The following is an 11,118-nucleotide window of genomic DNA, read 5'->3' on the forward strand; positions in this document are numbered from 1 at the left end:
TTTAGAGGTCCCTTCCACGCCAAACCACTCTGTGATTCTAAGACCCTGAATGTTACTTTTCACCTTCCAGAATCAAATGCAACACTTCTAATACTTCTGGTGTTGTGTCAAATGATCAGAAATCTTCTACATTATTATGCATTTCTTCCTATATGATACAACACAAAGATGTGTATCTCAAGTCAAACAAATTCAGGGCATGAAGTAAAAGTTGTTATTTGACAGCAAGCAGGGGACTGGAAGGCAATATTAAAGTAGCGTAAGGAACAGCAGATTCCAAAATCATAATTACCTGGGCAGATAATCCTCGTGTTAAGTACTGGGAGGTTTTCCTTGCTTGCAGCCAAAGCTGGAGCAGAGAAAGAACCTGTCTGAGAATGGATACCTCGGCTTGTACGTCGATCGGGAGATCTTGGTGCAGTTTTAGCTGAGCAGAAGAAGCAAAAGTAAGAGCACTAATTAGACCTATTATGACATTACTACATAGTTTTGACAGCCCTGAAAATGTTTCAAAAGGGCTAATTTAATCTGTTACTATTCCATGACAAATCACACCAGAGTTTTTCTTCTAAATACAGGAAAGAAAACTCAGAAACAGAGCAAGTGAGAAACACAAATGAAAAAAAAAAGTGTGCACAGCACTCAAGATGAGGAGTTGTCATTTACATTTCAAGCTACTAGCAAAAGTATTATATGTATTAAATGCAAATGTGTTCATAAAAATGTATTATATCACCTTAAAATGCAGTAGTATTTAATGCTGCAGTTAGCTTCTTATAAACATGTTATTGACATAATAAAACTTGGACTTAAATTCAATCTATGCTTACTTATAAATATAGATGTATTATATAGTACATTATTATTTATAACAACTTTAATGTAGATAGCTATTCTAACACACAGGCCATGGAAATATCTCATCAACAGCCACAGTGTTTTCTTCAAGCAGTTGAAATGGGCCCCCTGCCTGCATCAGGTTTATGAAAACATCAAACAAAACTCTGACATCTTTATTTACAGCCAAACTGAAAACTGCAGGGGAAGGCTAAAAGCTGTGTTCATACTTATTTTTCGCAGTTAGAGAGATAGTGGGGGATATCCGTTTTCCATCATCTTTTTTCCCAACAAAAAACCAGACAAGAGAGCAAACAAACCGGCAATCACCCACATAATTAAATTATTTCTTAAAATTCTCCAGAAAATCGACCAATAAAACCTTGACAGGCAGCAAGGTTTGGTAGCCAATGTAACTGTTGTTGACAAAGGCTCAGGAAGAAGAAAGGGAAAAAAATCAAGGGGAAAGAGAAGATATTCACAAGAGTAACTAGTGGCTCAGTGAGGCCAGTTATCCCTTGGGCTGCCTCTGGAGGTGATGAAGGATAGGCTTTGCAGAGGGTTGACCTCAGGTGCTGTAATTTGCTTTCCTGGCAGACCTTGTTTCATGCAGCCTGAGAGAATATGCCAGTGTCTGCTTTAGCCTGGGGAAGTTAACCTTTGTGTAATTCAGCCCAATCAGACGCAGCCAGAAATTGGTGCCCCAAGGAAGAAAGTTTGGGTACTACCAAATGCTTTGTTATAGCATTTCCATGTGCGTTTAGAAAGCTTTCGCACAACAGATGGTCACAGACAGACACTTCTTGGCTACCTCTGTTCCAAATTAGCTCACATGTTAAAACTACTTCAGCTTAAGGCAACTTCAACCTTGACCATCTGAAGCAGCTCAGAACAAAAAAAAAAAAGAAATTATTTCAAGGTGATCTGATCTATTTCTTTCAAAACTAATTCAGCAAAAACAGAATTAGTAGGACTAGTACCAAGACAACAGCAGGCAAACAGCACCAGGAATGTGGTGGGAAGGACAGAATATATTCTTTTTAATGGCTGGAGCAGGAAAGATCAGTTCATGTCAATCATAAGTCAGCCTGAGAGTAATGTGGGTGTAATGTACGAAGACATGAGTGGGTGGGAAAATCTAGAGACAGAAGTAACATCTAGAACAAGGATTTAGGCATTGTGTTCAAATCAATTTGTGATCGATTCAAATGTGCATTCAATTTTTCTTTTTTTAAGTGATGATAATATAGCATGGAACAGTCAATGGTATGGCAAATTCTTCACTTTCTTGTATCCCAGGAGTAAGATTAAGTACCTTTCTGGACAACCTACTAAAGTCAAACAGAAATTATTAAACATAGGACAGAGAAAAGTGGATGGATTTTTCTGGATTGTTTTATATAAAAGGTCTGACAAAGCGGACTAACAGCTCCTCCTGACTTTAATATCTTTACCACAGCCACAGCAGTTATCACAAAATGCTATAGTATTGCATGATAGCAATACAACATAATGATTTGTACTATGTATGGCAAAACACTGTAATAATGTCAAAAAATGAAAAGAAATAAAAAATGGCAGGTGATAGCTAATGAGAGCTATTAAATATTTAGATAAAGGTATTAACATATGGAAAAACATTATCTTCATCAAATGACCAGGAAGATCCTCAGAGGGAAAAATATAATACTCAAAACAAAATTAACATTTTTCATAATACTTCAGAAGTATTTTTCATAATACTTCTGAAAAATTCACAACACTATTCACACAGTCTGTCCTCTCTGTACTTGTGAGCAAGGCAGTTATATTAAACAGGAACAATCAACAGAGCAGCTGCTCTTTATTTGACAGATAAGAGTCATGGGAATAACTGCAATAAAGATAAACTTTTGCTGTGAACGCTCTGATAAAAATAATGGAGCTCTAATGAGTAAAACTGATGTTTCAGTGCAGATAACGAATTTACGTTTCATGCTTTGTCCCTAAACATCTATTGTCCACTGACAGGGTTAATATGCACCCTATTTCACACAGATATATGAAGAATAATACAGCTTCCCATTAAATGCAGAAATTATACCACCAAGAAACAAAGGGTTCAATATATTTCTACACATCTGTATATTTTTCTTTTATTATACAATTACGGCAGTAGGATTGGGTCATCTGTAGGGCCAGCATCCTCTATGAGCTACTATTGTAAAGGGACAACCAACATGCATTAATTCCTCTAACCAAGGGAAAAGGAAAGGGAGTAATGAAGAGACAGTCACTGGAGAAAGCCTGACATCCATTTCTGGAGAAAATGTGAGTTTCTGGATGAAGAGAAGCCCTAAAAGCCTAATGTCTTATTTCTAAGCTGGGATCTACTGACACAGGCACTAGCTTCAGAGCAGAGCCTCATGAGGACAAGTTTTGAGGATTTTACTGTGGCTTAGGGTAACAAAAGGTGATGCCACAAGAAGTTGCTCACCAAGTATGTACAGGATGGGCTTTGCTGTCCACCACCTACCACTGTTTCTCCATGACTCACAGATCATCTTGTGACCTCACCTGCAGTGCATCACTGTCCACTTTGATAATATGGCAAAGACTAAAATTTCCACCTACACTGAGAAGCAGCTTTCCTAAAATTGCTATGTAGCTTGGAACTGAAAATGTCTATGAATGAGACATGCTATTGCCACCATTACCTAGGCTCTAGCTCCTGCTCAGGTTCATGTAGAAAGGTGAGTGTAAACACCAGATTTAGGCACTTCTCCCCCCAGAAAATACCTTCTCAGCTTTGCAAACACATTCCAAAAAATTGTTCATCCAATCTCCCTCATTTTTATTTCAACTTCTATTTTGCCAAATCTATTAAAATTTGTGACTAGTTTCCAGTGAAACAGGATGCTAATATTTTTAATTATGGGGCCAATTATGCTCCAAATGCAACTATAAGGACACTGCATATTTTTATTTCATTCCTAATTTTCTCACTTGATGGGGACTCAAGTTCCTTTGTATCTTCCTCTTTTTCCTCTTCCTTGGATTCATCTAATTCTTTGCTGTATTCCACTGGAGATTGGTTCAGTTGTTCTTCACTGTGTGCATTCTGCTCATCCACAACTGTTTATTAAAAGAAAAGACAAAGTTTCAAGATTTTTAAAGAAAAAATGCATACATGGAAAAACAGCTTTTCTTTTTTTGGTAGCCTTAAGTTTAAAAATATTAACAAAAGAGTTCTATTGCTAATTGAGTGAAAGAGTCTATCAGTTCTCTGCAACTGATAAGGACTTTGCTGTCAGAATTTTTGTGGGTTAAAATAATTTAAAAAAATGCACACTTTCATGTGTACACACAAATGCATACATAAATACTCAGAGCTGCAGTCATCAACATTTGAACAAGATGCATTTCTTTTCCTTGCAGCTTGTAAAAAGCACATAATTTTATCTATGTAAGAATGTAAAAATCAGATTTTATAATTAAAACTTATTCTAGTTAGAAAAAAGCAAACAAACAAACATCATGATCCTATCATATTCTACAAATACAGATCAAAACGTTGCTGACATGCACCTTTTTCTGCTTGTTCAATGATCTGCCTCACAGCCTTCTTCAAGCTGTTTGCTCGGAGCATTAACTGTTCCCTTGGCTTGAAGAGTTTCTGGGTGGAAGACTTTGAGACACACTCCACTAACTGCTCTTTAATTTCAGAAAAGGATTCTTCACTTGAAAACTCCTCTGCTTCTTCTTCCACAATGGGGGGAGCGATGCCTGGGAGAATGGGAGCGGCCTGGGCTTCTGTGTGAAGAGCCTGGAGCAATAGGTCTAGCTTCTCATTTAATTCTGAACACTAAAACAAAGTGGAAAAGAATACACACACATACAAACAAACAAACAAACAAACAAACAAAAATCAACAGTGAACATGTGAACATTTTAAAGAGTTAAGGTACCAGGTCATATTTGAAACTGTAGGTGTCTTTAGAGCCTGTGTTAAGTCCTTATGTAAAATCCAAGTTGAGGTTCAACATTTTGGAATATCAGATTGTGAGCAGGTCTTCATGTCTTTTTTTTTTTTGCAGACATACTGTGTGATACTCAACCAGATTAGAGCAATTATAGATACAAAAAATATATATACATATGTACATACATATATACATATATATATATATATATACAAAAAATAACACAAACTCCCTACAGTCAGATTAAAATAACACACCATGCTAAACTCAGCCTGCCACGTAACTAAGGTACAGATTAGATTTTACTCCTCTCCCAATGGCTTGCAGCACAGAACACCACCAGAGGTTTGCACATACTGTTCGTTATGGGTGCTCAGTACCCCATTTTGGAGAGATAATCCATGGAGACATGACCAGCTGTTGATCAGATTGAGACACAGTGGGTTGTTTTTGCAAGAGAACTGTACATTTAAGCAAGTTAGTTGCCACAGAGCAAAAAACCAGACACTGTCAAACACCTCTAGCCAGTAGTAAGTAGCTGCTCTCTCTACGTGCACTGGAAATGAAGTGATTTTCTGTGCTTAAAAGAATGAAAACCAACACTGCCTGGCCTTGGAACAATAAAAAAAACCAATCTCATTTTCTAAAATATGTACCAGATAAAAACATGAACCACAAATTGCCACTTCGCAAGTACATTTTCTGACTAGGATTGTCAGGGATTTTGTTTTCTTTTTTTTTTTTTTTCAGCTTGCGTAAATTTTGTGTCTCATACCAAATCCTTCTGTTGCCTTTTCCCTCTATGTTTCTGCAACATGATCTCTACATTTTGCAGCTTAAACCACTATTTTTAGCATTGTGGTCTCTCTCTCCTTCATTCTCGCAGCATACTCACTCTTCATTATCCCATTGTTTTCCTGTAGCTAACTTAATCCCTGTAAATCCTAATGCAAAAAAAATCCTTTCATCTCTATATATGCTACCACGAACTTTATCCTTTATGAAGGAAGAAAGTAAAAACAGTTTATAGAGATTCAGTTTGGAAATAACTGTTCTATGCAGTAAGAAGAGAAGAATTTTAAAGTCACTGGTTGAAATGAAAGCCAGGCTGGGCATCCTGGAGCAATGTGAAAATTAAACATCCATAAGCTAAAAACTTAAAAAAGCCAACAACTTTAAACCTCAACATAGTCATAGTCTTACTTTAATGGCCATGGCATCAGCTTCCTCTGCATTTTCCACTGGTTTTTCGTAAGTCTTCCCTATTTTGGCAACAAAGTCCTTTACAGTTTCACATAATATTCTTCAGATAAAAAAAGGAGAGGGGAGAAATCAAATGAAATAAAATAGATATGTTTTGAATGTTAAATTCTCATGACAATTTATTTATATGCACAGTGCTATAAATCATTCTCATTGGAAACTGAATTTTGTGATCACACCTGCAAATCAGATGACACTTTTTCACAGCTTGCAAAATTGAAGTGATAAGCTTTAAAACAAACACTCTTCCTCTCTTTTGCACACATTGTATCTCAGTCTCTTATCCGAAATAAACATGACTGATTTTATCCATTCTCTTGCTTGTACACCTTCCATACCAGAGGACTTAGCAAACTTGCACTCACTGTGATAACTTCAAACCCAGTCATGCCAACTCTCATGCAAAGATGGAGCTTAGAAACCATGGAGAAAATCTACTGACTTGAACGCAGTACTTCTTAGATGAAAGCATATGACCACACACATCCCATTGCACAGCTCATGCTCTGGAACCATAGCTGACCCTGAAGCATATCTAGTGGCTGCAATGAATTTTGACTGTGTGAATCAGGAAGACTTGATTGTTATTACCTACACTGAAGACAGACAGCAAACTCACTAATGAGGTGTGGGTAATTGCTTAGTACTGTTCATTTGGTTGGCATTTATTTGACAGAAATTAAACATACTTAACAAGATACAGACCCAGTTTAGAAACTGGAGTTGTAATAATATCCTGCATCCTTATTTTCTATATGTGCTATGTATACTTTAAAAATGAAATTCTGTTAACTTAGGTTAACTGGCCTTTTGCATACTGCAAAATATGAAACTTTTTTTCATTGAGAAGGTATACACAGAATAGTTCTGGTTTCAGATGATGTCCATGATTAGCCAATTCTCTCTCATTTTAAAGTGTTTCAGTTTGTGGGGGAAAAACCCATTACTGTCTGAGACCACTGATGACTGAATGATACAGACAGAGCTACAATAAAGCTACCTAAGCTGAAGTTCTGCTTCACACTGTAAAGCTGTTTGTCCTCTTAAACCTAAGGGTATGCATTAAAAATATACCCAGAAGAAATGCAATGTGAAGTAGATCACATATTTGCATTAGTAACACTAAGTTTCATATTGAAGCCACACATTGATTTGGAGTGATTTTAAATCACTTTATATTACTATGGTGTGATTTTTTTAAAAAATTTAGTATTAAGTAATCCATTACAACTGTACCATATAAAAATTTTCCAGACAAAAAACTACATTCACTCGAAAAGACATAAATCAAGATATGTTAGGCCAAGCCAGTTGGGCTAGCTGTAAGAAAATCAGGCTTAGACAGAAGGCTATTATGGTGATGATGCTACACAGAGAGTTTATCTCACACATTGTACATGACACTGATGGACTCACTTGGCAGATGATATGACAACTGAGTGCTGATCAGAATTGAGAATTTTTGCAAGATGAGCAGCAACTGAGTCCTCATAAGCAGATATCTGAAAACAGAGAGAAGAGACTTCAATTTCCACACATTTCAGCAGTTTAACACCAAGTAGTGAGTTTAAACACCTCAAAAAATAGCAGGATTTCCATTTCAGATCTAATACAAGGACAAGTGGTTGGCAGTGCAGATTCCACCTGCATACTGTATTTTATGTGCCAGTTCTTTAATATTCAAAGTAACGCTGCATCTGAGAACTTAATCCACAGCTCTTTTTCTCCTGTAGAGAAAACAGTAATTTCTAGGCTAAAAACAGTCCATGAGGCAGAAAAAAATTTACCTTCTCCTGAGATTTATAACAACGTGAAGTATTACAACCTTACATCTCTTATTTCTAACATAAGCAAAGTTTTCCTCAAACAAATTGATCAACTAAGAAAAAAATCAAATGCTTGCAGTTCTAAGCTGGAATTTTCTTTTTACTGTCAGATGGGCTCTTACTACCCAGCTGAAAACAACGACTGAAAAAAGCTGCTAAACTATATAATGTTATCAAAACCAATCTGCACGGGGAAAACCATTTAGGGCTTAGTCTTTAAAGAACATTAGGAATTAAAATTCTGAAATACTCAGAAAAATATTTGGAATGGATCAGAAGTGCACCCTCACGCACCATATCCTATCTCAAAATAGCTGTGGATCCAGACCTCAATTTTTAAAGAAAATTCTAACCAAATTCCAAATCTAAAGCTAAAAATAAAAAATAAATACAGTTCTGAAATATTCTGATGGCTTCTCTTAAAATATCTTAGCATGCTTTTGTCCTTGATTTTGAACAGGTTGATATACCATTTTGTTTTTTCCTCCTAAAATCCAGCCTTCATTGTAGAACTCTGACAAGAGAATCAGCTTTCATTTAAAGGGAAAAAACATAAACACTGATTGGTAAGAATAAAGTAATGTTTTTCAAATATCAGTATAAGATTTCTGTAAACCAAGTGAAATTAGTCTCCTGAAACTACTGGAGGAAAGAGAAGAGTGAAAAGAATTACATATGTACTTCCATTTGCTTTTCAAACTATGGTTTAATACAATACCTACTGTAAGGTTAATTATTATTTTTCTGAAATATCATACATCAGTAAACAGTGCAAAATAAATTAAAATTATTTTTAAAATAGAGATTGAACAAGGTACTCAAAAGCAAATGTTACTCAAGTAATGACAGGTAATATAGGCTTCAGAATACATTTTCCAAAACAGAAGTTTTATAAGAGCAGTTCCTTCCATTTTCAGAAGGGGCTAAAAAAAATTTCAAAGCCAGAAATAACTAGAACAAAATGATGATAAAGACACACTTGAAAATTTTAACTATCTTGAAAAATTAGAGAAGATAAAGCCTTGATCTATGTTGCTGACACCAGAAGCAGGGCTGTGTGCAAAGCAACCCTGTTAAAATCCCAGCCTTTCTGCATCTCTTTAGCTAGCAATCCATCAAAGGTTATAACCTCCTTGACAATTAAAAGAGCCTGAATTATTAAATTATTCAAGAGTCTGCTGATTAATTATTGCTTCTCAAGTACTTTTGAGCTAAAATTGATATGCATTAGCTTTCTTAGGAATATATTATTTTCTCATTTTTAGTTAGACTTTTCATGCCAATTAATTTGATTAAAACATCTCCCTCTCTCTCAAAATTGAAACTTCATCAGATAGTACAAGCAAAAATCTAGTCTGAAAGACAGATTAAGCTTTTCTTTGATGATTCTTATGAATTCAAGCTCTCTGAAGAACAAAGAGAAAGTTGGATCATATCACCTGATCAAACTCAACCTGCAAAAAACTTCTCTCTTTCTTTAGGAATACAACATTTTATATATAATGTATTTTAAATATTTATACACATTTGATATATTTATATGTTATCCAGTAATATAGCACCAAATTATACTGTAATACACAAAAGCATATATAACATATACTCATATATAATAATTATATAAAATATACAGTAGTATTATATGACAATTATACAACACTACATTCTTGCATAACAAATTATATAATATATAATTTCTGATACATATTAAAATATACATATATATTCAGGAAGAAATTTTTCTGACTGCTTTGCTGAAGAGTCCTTACCTTCATTCCTTCTCGGCAAATAACACAGAACCGGAAATGCTAATTACTTGAGATACACAGCATGAACAGACATAAATTCTGTTCAGTTAGCAGATCACAAAACATCTGTTTCTATTTTTCATGAAAATGCTTCAATTACAGGTATTGTCAGCCCAGAAGCTCCAAGTTAAGTACATGAAACAACAGAACAAAAGTAAAAGTCCACCTGGCACTCCTCTGACTCTTCTGCAGTCACTGGAAGAATAGAAGGCTTTGCTGGTAATTTCAGTTCATATGACATTATACTCCACCTGAAAGAATCATAAAAGCTTTAAGTTTCCAGTTCATTAGTTTTATCTTCTCTCTGACATATTAACAAAAATAAAATTCACTGTCACACCACAGATGGCTTAAAAAAAAAAAAAAAGGCAGCTTAACTTTTAATTGTATATTATACAGGTGAAATAATTGAGATTACCAGTAATAAATTGTCCAGATTATTTGTTAGTGATTTGGTTATTAGCTTCATTTGTGAAAAAATCATGGGACAGTCAATAAAGGCAATAAAGATTTACATTATAAAACAATTTGTGCAAACTAACTGCAGAAGTCAAAGGAAAATAGATGTCTTCGTAAAGAAAAAGTTCTAAGGTGACATTATTTGTTCATCTCAGCTACGGGAAGCAGGCATGCAAACAAGAAAAATGGTGAGGAATCTTCATTGACACATATAAATATATATATATATATATGTATTTTCCCCCTGGTAAACGACAGCACTCAACAGCACAGATAGTATGAAACCACTAATAACAACAACATCCTTCAAAGCCTGCTGATAAGAACAAGCATTCACTGCAGATGTCCTTGGGAGTAAGTCTACTGAAATTAGACCAAAAATTGAAACTGAGCTTTTTTTCAGTACAGAAAAAAGAAAACATCATTTAATCTACAAATTTTTCAGAATCTGAGGATCAGTAACAAGCATTTCTTAGCACACTTTGATTTAAAATGATCAAGTAGCCTGAAGAAAACCTTAAAATACAAAAAGGACTTGTTTCTCTATTTCATAAAAATAATTTAAAGTAAAATTCCCTTTGATGACGTTCAAGTGTTTGTAACTAGAGCAAGAAAAGAAACAATTATGAGAGAGGATTGAGTGTACCATTAGCAAACTTGCAGATGACACCAAGTTGAGGGGGGAAGTGTTGATCTGCTGGAAGGCAGGAGGGCTCTGCAGAGGGACCTGGATAGACTGGAGAGATGGGCTGATTCCAATGGGATGAGGTTCAACAAGGCCAAGTGCACTTTGGAGACAACAACCCCCTGCAGCGCTACAGGCTGGGCACAGAGTGGCTGGAGAGCAGCCAGGCAGAAAGGGACCTGGGAGTTTGGATTGACAGGAAGCTGAACATGAGCCAGCAGTGTGCCCAGGTGGCCCAAGAAGGCCAATGGCATCCTGGCCTGCATCAAGAACAGTGT

The 11,118-nt window shown here is 35.6% G+C and overlaps 1 protein-coding gene across 4 annotated transcripts in view; it reads right to left on the reverse strand.

Moving 5' to 3' along the window:
* Positions 1 to 11,118, reverse strand: part of DGKH (diacylglycerol kinase eta) — a 157,976-nt gene that overhangs the window by 25,412 nt on the left and 121,446 nt on the right. For all 4 annotated transcript variants that reach the window (XM_027888916.1, XM_027888915.1, XM_027888917.1 and 1 more), the window contains 6 exons: positions 9,863 to 9,947; positions 7,479 to 7,564; positions 6,003 to 6,102; positions 4,405 to 4,681; positions 3,823 to 3,951; positions 293 to 427 (listed from right to left, as the gene is read on the reverse strand). In XM_027888916.1, the coding sequence (XP_027744717.1) occupies positions 293 to 427; positions 3,823 to 3,951; positions 4,405 to 4,681; positions 6,003 to 6,102; positions 7,479 to 7,564; positions 9,863 to 9,947 (812 nt within the window). The remainder of the gene's footprint in view (positions 1 to 292; positions 428 to 3,822; positions 3,952 to 4,404; positions 4,682 to 6,002; positions 6,103 to 7,478; positions 7,565 to 9,862; positions 9,948 to 11,118) is intronic.

The sequence above is a fragment of the Empidonax traillii genome, unplaced genomic scaffold, assembly GCF_003031625.1.
Source record: "Empidonax traillii isolate 1590-97213 ecotype Southwest subspecies unplaced genomic scaffold, ASM303162v1 scaffold247:size2371522, whole genome shotgun sequence".
In the NCBI taxonomy this organism is placed as follows: Eukaryota; Metazoa; Chordata; class Aves; order Passeriformes; family Tyrannidae; genus Empidonax; species Empidonax traillii.